Genomic DNA, 9,874 nt, shown 5'->3' on the forward strand with positions numbered 1-9,874 from the left:
CCCTCAGTACCCACCCTCTGGTGGGAAAGAATGTTGTCTTCTTCTAGTATCTTTATCTGGCCTTGGTATTATGGTGATGTTGGCTTCATAGAATGAGGCAGGTAATGTTCCCTCCTTTTCAATTTTTTGGAATGGTTTGAGCAGCACTGGTATTACTTCTTGGAATGACTGATAGAATTCACCTATGAAGCCATCTGGTCCTGGTCTTCTCTTTTTTTGGGAGGTTTTTATTGACTGACTAAATCTCCTTACTTATTAGTGGTTTTGTTGAGATCTTCTATTTCTTCTAGAGTCACTGTAGATTTCTTGTGTGTTTCTAGGAAATTATCCATTGCATCTAAGTTGTCTAATGTGTTGGCATACAGTTGTTCATAGTATCCTATAGGATCTGTTTATTTCTGTGGGATCAGTAGTAATGCCCATCCTATAATTTCTGATTTTACTTATTTGCATCTTCTGTATTTTCTTCTTTGTTAATCTAGCTAAGTGTTTGTCAATTTTACCTTCTCAAAGAACCAACTTTTGGTTTTGTTGATTCTCTCTAATGTTTTTTTGTCCTCAATTTCATTTATTTCTGCTCTAATATTTGCAATTTCTTTCCTTCTGCCTGCTTTCAGATTAGTTTGCTATTCATTATATAGTTCCTCCATGTGTGTCACTAGGTCTTTGATTTTATTTCTTTCTTCCTTTTTAATGTAAACATTTAAGGCTATGAATTTCCCTCTCAGCACTGCCTTTGCTGCATCCCATAAGTTTTGATATGTTGTGAATGCTTTTTCATTTGTCTTGAGATAATTACTGATTTCTCTTGTAATTTCTTCCTTGACCCACTGATTGTTTAGGAGTGTGTTATTCATTAGGATGGATTGTAAGTGTGTGAATAAAACTGTGTAAAAATAAACATAAAGATACAAGTGCTGGAGAAAATGTGAAGAGAGGGATGTACCTATTCACTGATGGTAGAGAAGTAGAAGGGTGGAGCCTATCTGGAAGACAGTATGGTGGTTTCACAGGAGGTGAAGTATAGGGTTACCATATGATACTGCAACCCAATATTTAGGAATATACTTGGAAAAACTGAAAGCAAGGACATGAATGGACATTTGCACACTGGTGTTTATGGAGGCAGTATTCATGGTTTGCAATGGCCTAAGGGAAGGGTACATTGACTGATGAATGGAAGGATGAACTCTGGAGTATACATACAATGGAATATGGAGTGGCTGCAAGAAGGAATGAATTTCTGAGGCATGCAACTAGGTGAACGAACCTTGAGGACAGTATGTTGAGTGAAATAAGCCAGGTACAGAAAGACAAATATTATAACATCTCAGTAATATGGTCTCAATATGTGCAAACTCTGAGAACTGAATTTGGGAGCATAGGTTGTCAGGGGAAGACTTATTGTAAAGATTTCTATACTGCAAGCCCTTACAACAGTCACATCTACTCCTGAGTTGTCACAGTTATATATAAATTCTGAAATTTTGAGCTTTTTGTGTATACCCTGGTAATTCCCTGGAGCTTTGGGTATCTGTGTGACACCTGAGACTCAGAGCTAGCGTTCTGTAGCTATGAAAGTCGGCATTACCCCAAAGAGCAATTGTTTAAAAAGCTGAAAAAGATATGAATTAGAGATATTAATGAAGCTGATCTCATTAGGGCCAAGGCAAATCAGACTAAAGGGTAAATGACGATACTGACTGTGGGTTATTTTTTTACATTTTTTATTGTGAAATATATATAAAGAAAAGTGATAACTTTCAAAGTACAATTTAACACATGGTTAGCAAATTTCAAAGAATGTTATCAGTTGCAGTTCCACAATTTCAGTTATCTCCTTATGGTGAAATATAACATATATACAGAAAGATGATAACTTTGAAAGTATGATTTAAGAAGTAGTTATATAGGTAATTTCAAACAATGTTATGGGTTACAGTTCCACAGTTTCAGTTATTTCCTTATTGTGATATAGAACATATACACAGACAGGTGATAACTTTCAAAGTACAATTTAACAAGTAGCTGTAGAGCAAATTTCAAAGAATATTTTGGGTTACAGTTCCACCATGTCAGTTATTTCCTTCTAGGATTCTAATACCCTAGCAATTAAAAAAATTTTGAAACAATTATATAACAATTCAGTATTTGTTATCCTTTGTTAAACCCTATCTTGTCCATTGCAGCCCCTTCCTCTCATTTAATCACTTTCTTAATTTTCAGGGATGTCTAGGCAGTGACCACCCTAATTTGTTCATATTGAAAAGGAGTGTGAATATTATGTGAAAGGGGGATGCATCTAGTTGATGTTCTTGAAGAGGCTGTTGCCTCTGACTCTGGGGACTTATCTGGCATAGGAACACTCTGGAGGATTTAAGTGTCTGAAAAATAAAATTAGTGATACTATTACTCTAGTTTTCACCAAGTTATACAGTCCCAGTCTTAATTGTTGATCTTTACTTCCAGTGTCATATATGCCCCTATCCCTCCTCTTTCAGCTTTACTCACAGACATCTTTGTTCAGTGCACTTATAATATTTGCTACCATCACACAGCATTATGCTATCCATTTCTGGATCTATACAATCAATCCTGTTGAACATTTTATACTCCTTCAGCATCAAATGCCCAATCTCTATCCTCTTTCTGTCTCCTGATAACCTGTGTTCTCAGCTTTTAACTTGCAAAGTCTGCTCATTAATGTTAGTTCCTATTAGTGAGACCATGCATAATTTGTCCTTTTGTTTCTGGCAAATATCACTCAACATAACTTTCTCAAGGTTCATCCATGTTGTTATGTGTTCCATGACTTTTGCTTGCAGCTGTGTAATATTGCATCATGTGTACATACCACAGTTTGTTTATACACTCATCCATTGATGGACATTTTGGCTGTTTCCATCTCTTGGCAATCATGAATAATGCTGCTATAAACATTGGTTTACAAATGTCTGTTTCATGTCTTAGCTTTCTGTTCCTCAGAGTATATACCTAGTAATGGAATTGCTGGATCATATGGCAAATCTATACTTAGCTTTCTGAGGAACTTCCACACTGTGTTCCAGAATGACTGCAGCAATCTACATTCCCAATAGTGAATAAGTGTGCCTCTTTCTCCACATCCTCTCCAGCACTTGTAATTCTCTGTTTTGTTTTGTTTTTTTTTTTTTTTTTTGATAACAGCCATTCTGGTAGGTGTGAGATGATATCTCATTGTGGTTTTGATTTGCATTTCCCTAATAACCAATGAAGTTGAACATATTTTCACATGTTTTTGAGCTATTTGTATTTCCTCTTCAGAAAAGTGTCTGTCCATGTCTTTTGCCCATTTTTAAATTGGGTTGTTTGTCTTTCTGTTGTTCAGTTGGAGGATCCCTTTATATATTTGGGATATTAAACCCTTATCTGATATGTGGTTTCCAAATATTGTCTCCCATTGCATAGGCTGCCTTTTTACTTTTCTGACAAAGTCCTTTGATGTACAAAAGTGTTTAATTTTGAGGAGATCCCATTTATCCATTTCTTTTTTGGTTGCTCGTGCTTTGGGTGTAAGGTCTAGGAAACCAGCTCCTATCACAAGATCTTTAAGGTATATCCCTACATTTTCTTCTAAAAATTTTATGGTCTTAGCTCTAATGTTTAGGTCTTTGATCCATTTTGAGCTAATTTTTGTATAGTATGTGAGATAGGAATCCTCTTTCATTCTTTTGGATATGGCTATCCAGTTATCCAAACACCATACATAAATTTTATAATTAGCTTCTCCATTTCTGCAAAGTAGGCTTTTGGAATTTTGATTAGGATTGCATTGAATATGTAAATAATTTTGGGTAGAATTGGCATCTTAATGAAATTTAGTCTTCCAATCCATGAAGACACAATTTCCTTCCATTTATTTATGTCTTTGATGTCTTTTAACAATGTCATGTAATTTTCTGTGTACGAATCCTTTCCATCCTTGGTTAAATTTGCGTCTAGATATTTGATTCTTTTTGTTGCTTTGTAAATGGAAGTTTTTTCTTGATTCCTCTGCAGATTGCTCATTACTGGTGTATAGAAACACTACTGATTTTTACATGTTGGTTTGTACCATGGAACTTTGCTGATTTTTTTTTTTAATTCTGGTAGCTTTTGTTGTTGATTTTTTGGAGATGTTCTCTATGTAGGATCATGGCATCTGCAAACAGTGAAAGTTTTACTTCTTCCATTTTTGGATGCTTTTTATTTCTTTTTCTTCTCTAAATGCACTTTCTATAACTTCCAACAAAATTTTGTATGTCAGTTGTGACAGTCAGCATCTTTGTCTTGTTCCAGATCTTACAAGGAAGGCTTTCAGTCTTTCACCATTGAGTGTGATGTTAGCTGTGGGTTTTTCACATGTGCTGTTTATCACATTGAGGGCATTTCTTCTATTCTTGTTTTTCTAAGAGTTTTTATCTAGAAAGGCTGCTGAATTTTGTCAAATGCATTTCATGTGTCAATTGAGATGATCATGTGGTTTTTTTTTTTTTTTTTTTTTTTTTTTAAAGAATACAATCATTTATTGGTCTTAAGACTTATTAAATATTAAATTCATTGTCACCCAAAATGTAAAACAAATAATAAAATCTTACAACAGAAATCACAGATGCCTAAATTTGAAATTTGATCTCATCTTTGTTCCTTGGATAAATTGTATCGGAGTTTTTATCTCCCTTACCTAAACTGGTTTCTGGGTTTTCTGATAATTCACTGTAATAATATGTCATCATGGGGATTTGTATTCCCAGGATTTTCAGGGTCTTTGTTATGATTTTCACCTTCTTTTTCAGAAGGGGGTACACTCTCCTTTTTCTCTTTGGGATCGTCCATTGTTTTTTCTGACTGAAAATTCGAATTTTCAGCATTACTGTCCTTCTCACTGTTTCTCGGCTTGGCAGCTTCATCGTTGGGCTCTGCTCTGGGCTTGTCTGTCTGTTTCCTAAGCTCTTTAGGTGCCAATTTTTTTTCTTCTGCTGTTTTGCTATTCAAATGAACAGCTGAGGAGGAATTTTTGGAGTCCTTGGATTTTTTATGCATAGAAGTTTGACTGTTGTGACCGGAGGCCGGAGGGGCAGGTGTTTTCGGGGCTTTGCTTCCCTCTGACTGTTCTTTTCTAGGTGGTCCCCAGATAAAATTCTCTGAGGGCGTGTAATGTTTCTGAGCAAATCGGAGGAGCTTTCTCCTTTCTCTTCTGTCTCTAATTGTATAAACAAAATACTCCAGAGCACTCTGCTTAATATTGGGAAGAGTATTTTCCACAAGAGCCTCATGAAGAATAAATTTTACAAGGGGAGATTTAAAACTTTCATATCCAAGTTCACCAAGGCTTTTAAGAATACGGGTGATTCTTAAATAGTTGTGCTGGGATCTGCAAGAGAGGATTGAATAAAATGAGGGGAAAAAAATCAGGTGGAAGAAAACAGAGAAATGAAAACTATTAGAAAAAGCTTTCTTTATGGAATTGTATGCCATGGAAGTTTGCCTTGAAATGACTTTTTTTAGAATTCATATTAGAAATCATTAAGATTTTAAAACCTTATGCCACAATGTAATATCAATCTATATGAAACTCAAATGTGTAAGATAAATTCCCCTTGTTTGTTTAGTTCTTCATATTAGAAAAATATTTAGAATATAATTTCTCCCTGAGCAAGAATGATCTAATGGAGCTGATAAGCAAAATCAACCATATTAGCCAACTCACAAGGAACGCATAGCAACCACTCTACCCTACTAGAACTATTCTGACAAAGGATGCAAAATTGGCTTATTTAGTAGGGCATAGTTTGATAGCTAAGAGCCTGGGCTTCAGAATCAGACTTAAGTTCACACCACTAACTAGCTATATGGAATTCTGATATATCTCTAAGCCTCAGTACCTTATCTGGAAAATGGGAAAAATGACCCACACCTCATTGGACTGCTGTGAGAATCCAGGGATACTTATGCAGATGCATCATGTGAAGCACATGTAGAATTCAATAAATATTAGATACTACATTATTATTATTATTATTACTGTTACTAAAGATTCGGTATTAAGGACCACTACATTTGTCCTAATTCCAATTTAATAACCTAATTTTCTTCCATCCCTGGCCTTTCTCTCCTCTTCTTTCCCTATCCAAGAATTTTAAATTTCTCTGGCCACATCCTAAAGGCATCTTCAGATGCATATCTTAATTATGTGTCATTAACAGCCCAGATATTTATTTACCCAATAATGCCACACAGCCATAATCATCACTTTTTTCTAACTATAACTTTCTAAAACCTATTGTGTACATCAGGCATTGAACTTTCTACAAGCATTGCATATAGTTCCCTGGTTTCCAACCATGCTTGGAATATTTTGCTTATAAGTAATAAGCAAATTTTTTGAGAAGGATGAAGAAGGATGTTGATGAATTATTTGAAGGAGCAAAGGAAGTGGTTCCATGGTCTTTTATTGTAATAAGAGAGTTTGTTTGTACAAAACAAAAACCTTAATGACTTGGGCTAACCAAACACTGTAAAAGACAAGCCCAGCAGTTTTTAGTATTTCCATCCTTTGGGATGCTTACCAAAAAAAAAAAAAAAAAAAAAAAATCTTAAGATGCAATTCACTGGAGGCAGAAAGCCAAAATATAGCACAGATAAGTTTCAGTTTTATGAATCTGTATTTTGTAATATGTAGGAGGTAAGAGTCCTTTGAGACAACAAAAATTTGGGTGAAGTTAAAACTGTGTGCCACTAATAGCAGGACTGACTTAAGATGTTATTTTAGTGTGGAGTTTGTATACCCTAAAAACATAGTAACAAAATTCTTGGCAACATCAGCTTCATAAGTCTATGAGAAAGAAATGTATGGAAAGGTAGAATAATATTTAAAATACCCCATAGAAAAGCTATAGGACAAAACAAAATTTACTGTATTTGCAGCCAGCTTGAGTTCACATATCTAATCCAAGATGAATGGTCAAGTTAAAAACTCTACATATTTAGCTGTCTCTACAGACTCTCCAATTAAAAATATTTAAGTATCAATAGAAAAGGGCAAAACATTGAATTGAAGAAAATGATAATCAGGATTCTGGAACAAAACTGTTGAAGAAAGAAACTGGGTGTTTTGGTATGATTTGAAATAAGTGTCACAGTGAAAGATACAATGGAAGTAAGCAGAGTTGTGAGCAGTCTTTGGAATTGCACAGCAGATAAAAGAGGGAGGTTAGGCTTCCAGAGAGAGGTAAGGACAAGAGGTAGGCCTTGTCAGGAAGACTGGGTAGGTGAGGAACAAAAGCACATAAAAGTCAAGAAACAGGAAGACAGATAATAAAAGAAGAGATTCTAGGGTCTAAAGTATGGCTCGGCAATTGAAGTTGATTACAAATAAAATTGGAAATACATCTTAGTGGTTGGTCTATGTTTCTATTCCGTGTTTGAAAATATTTCACCTCTTTTAATCATGGTCACCTGTTTACTGAAGGTTATTTCATTTCACTTTGATTCAGTATTTTTCTTCTGCCAGGCTACTATACATATATTGAGTTCCTTGCCTACTCTAAAAAACTCAAGATGCTATACAGATTAAAATGCAAATAAATGATAACATTTAAGAATAAATCAGAAAAAAAAGGCAAACTGTAGAAAGAAAATGGAACAGAAGTTGTCATATAACCCCCTATTTGTTCAAATCTAGTCAACAAATTTAATTTTTTGGCAACTAAACCAGAAAGGAAACTTGTTTTCTGGCAGATTCTAGAGCAGTTAATTCACAGCTGAAAAAGCTCTACTACCCAGAGAAAGGAAAAAAGTGAAACGGCGATGGATAGAGAGGGAGATGGATGGGACAAAGAAGTGACTATTGGTTCACACTTCCCTCTCCTGACTCAAGCCAACTATCATTTGATTAAAGGCTCTGGAAAGTGCTATTTCCAGTTTTAAATCAGAGGATCTGACAATAAAACTCCAAGGTGGCTGTAAGCTGACAACCATATTTTGTTCATTAATTTATTCATTCAACAAATGTTTACTAAGCATGATTGTTATTCCAACCACAAAAACCAAGCTGGGGTGGGTGATTCTCTAAAATGACAGTCACGATTACATGGAAGATGAGGTCCTATCAGATTCTCTCCAAAATTTACTTAAACTTTTGCCATCCTTCACATTCAGGCTATTTGGCTACAGTTTTCTTTGACAGTGTGACATAAATGCTTAAAAACTATCCAGAGATAGCTACCTGCACTTGCTTAGGCAGAGGCATATATACTTCCACTTTAAGTGCCTTATATAAATTAAAATTAACTTGAATTATGAGTTAATGGGTTATAGTCAGGATCATAAAGCTTTATGCCCATTATCTTCAGTGTTTTAATACAAGCTACCATTTTAGTAGTGTTGATTACAGCTAATAAAGCAAAAAAAAAAAAAAAAGGCTTAAACAATAACACTTATACTCATTTTATCAGAGCAAGATGAAAGTTCTAGAAAGACACAGTAAATCTGGTTTACTGATACACAAAACTTTTAATTGTTTGGGCAAAGAGAAATTGCTTAGTTTTAGTTTTAATTTTTTTCTCTTAGTACTTGCCCAGTTCAGCTAATTATAATTTGCTAAAAAAAGTGCTTTAAAGCTGTTGGTTTACAGTCCAGTGCTGATCAGTCACCTCATTCAGATGCTGAAACCTTTCCTGCCAGTTAACAGCACGGGCCACATTTCCAGTTTTATCAATCAGCTTTATTCCAAAAAATTCTAACATCATTTTATAAGCCAGGAGAAATCTTCTAATTGCTTCTTTTGTTTTTTTGAATTCCTCAATTTCATATGTAGTTAGTTCTTTAGCATAAAAGTTCAAGCCTTGTTCTCTCAGGGGAAAAAGCCACTGAATGTAAGTATGGTTGTGTTCCAGCTTTTCATAATCTCCTTTCCACTTACTTAGAACTTCTTCAATGTAAACACCATCTGGCTTAAATGGAATTTTATTCTTATAAAAACGGAGATTGCTCAAGTCATTTTGGTATCGGATATCTTTGAAGTTTGGGTACTGGTGTCGGTATTTGTACAAATCTCTTGCAGCATAAAAGCTTCTCTTAGGTTTCACAGTTACTTCAGTAGAATCACCACCCTGCTCCGCGCCAGCAACCTCGGCGTCTTCGTCCGGCGCGGGGCTGGGGCAGGGCTGCCCGCCGGTTAGCTCCCGGGGCTGCGAGGGCTGCGAGGGCTCCTGCCCCGCGGCCTCGCCGCCACCCGGCCCCAGCTCCTCGGGCTCGGGCTCCGAGTCCGTCTGCCAGGTAGAGTCGCAGTCCTCCACGGTCGTAGGCTCCCGGAAGCTGACTCCGCCGAGCAGGTTGCCCATTGAAGAGGCGGCGGCGGCGGCGGCGGGCTCGGAGGTACAGGGCGCGGGGCCGCGAAGCGCGGGCTGCGGCAGGCGTGCTAAGGCCGGGGCATGGCCGCGGCGAGGGCGCTGAGCGGCAGCCTCGGCGCGCCGGCCGCCGCCGATCATGTGGTTTTATCCCTTAGTTTTTTGAGCAGTGTACTACATTAAATATTTTCTTATATTGAACAACCCTTGCATGTCTGGGATAAAACACTTTTGAGCATGGTATATAATTATTTGATGTGCTATTGGATTTTACTTGAAAGTATTTTGTTGAATATTTTTGTATCTATATCCATAAAAGAATTTGGTCTGTAATTTTCTTTTCCTGTAGTATCTTTATCTGACTTTGGATTTAGGGTGATGTTTGCCTCATAGAATGGTATGTAGTGTTCCCTTCTCTTCAATTTTTTGGAAGAATTTGAGCAGGACTGGTATTATTTCTGCTTGGAATGATTGGTAGAATTCACCTGTGAAGCCTTCTGGTCCTG

The 9,874-nt window shown here is 36.4% G+C and overlaps 1 protein-coding gene across 1 annotated transcript; it reads right to left on the minus strand.

The window, feature by feature from the left end:
- Nucleotides 1–4,546: 4,546 nt before the first annotated feature.
- Nucleotides 4,547–9,493, minus strand: LOC119522837 (opioid growth factor receptor-like protein 1). Its single transcript, XM_037821505.1, has 2 exons — nucleotides 8,674–9,493; nucleotides 4,547–5,392 (listed from the first exon to the last, which is right to left on the minus strand). Exons 1-2 carry the CDS (start codon nucleotides 9,360–9,362, stop codon nucleotides 4,732–4,734), a joined length of 1,350 nt encoding a protein of 449 aa, XP_037677433.1. The 5' UTR covers nucleotides 9,363–9,493; the 3' UTR covers nucleotides 4,547–4,731.
- Nucleotides 9,494–9,874: the final 381 nt, after the last annotated feature.

Source organism: Choloepus didactylus, chromosome X (genome assembly GCF_015220235.1).
Source record: "Choloepus didactylus isolate mChoDid1 chromosome X, mChoDid1.pri, whole genome shotgun sequence".
In the NCBI taxonomy this organism is placed as follows: domain Eukaryota; kingdom Metazoa; phylum Chordata; class Mammalia; order Pilosa; family Megalonychidae; genus Choloepus; species Choloepus didactylus.

Excerpts from the sequence above, each read along its gene's own strand:
- LOC119522837 (XM_037821505.1), bottom strand. The coding sequence starts at position 9,362 with ATGGGCAACCTGCTCGGCGGAGTCAGCTTCCGGGAGCCTACGACCGTG. Across the intron at positions 5,393-8,673 it reads AGGTTTCAGCATCTGAATGA|ATCCCAGCACAACTATTTAA; the intron begins GGTGACTGATCA and ends CCTCTCTTGCAG.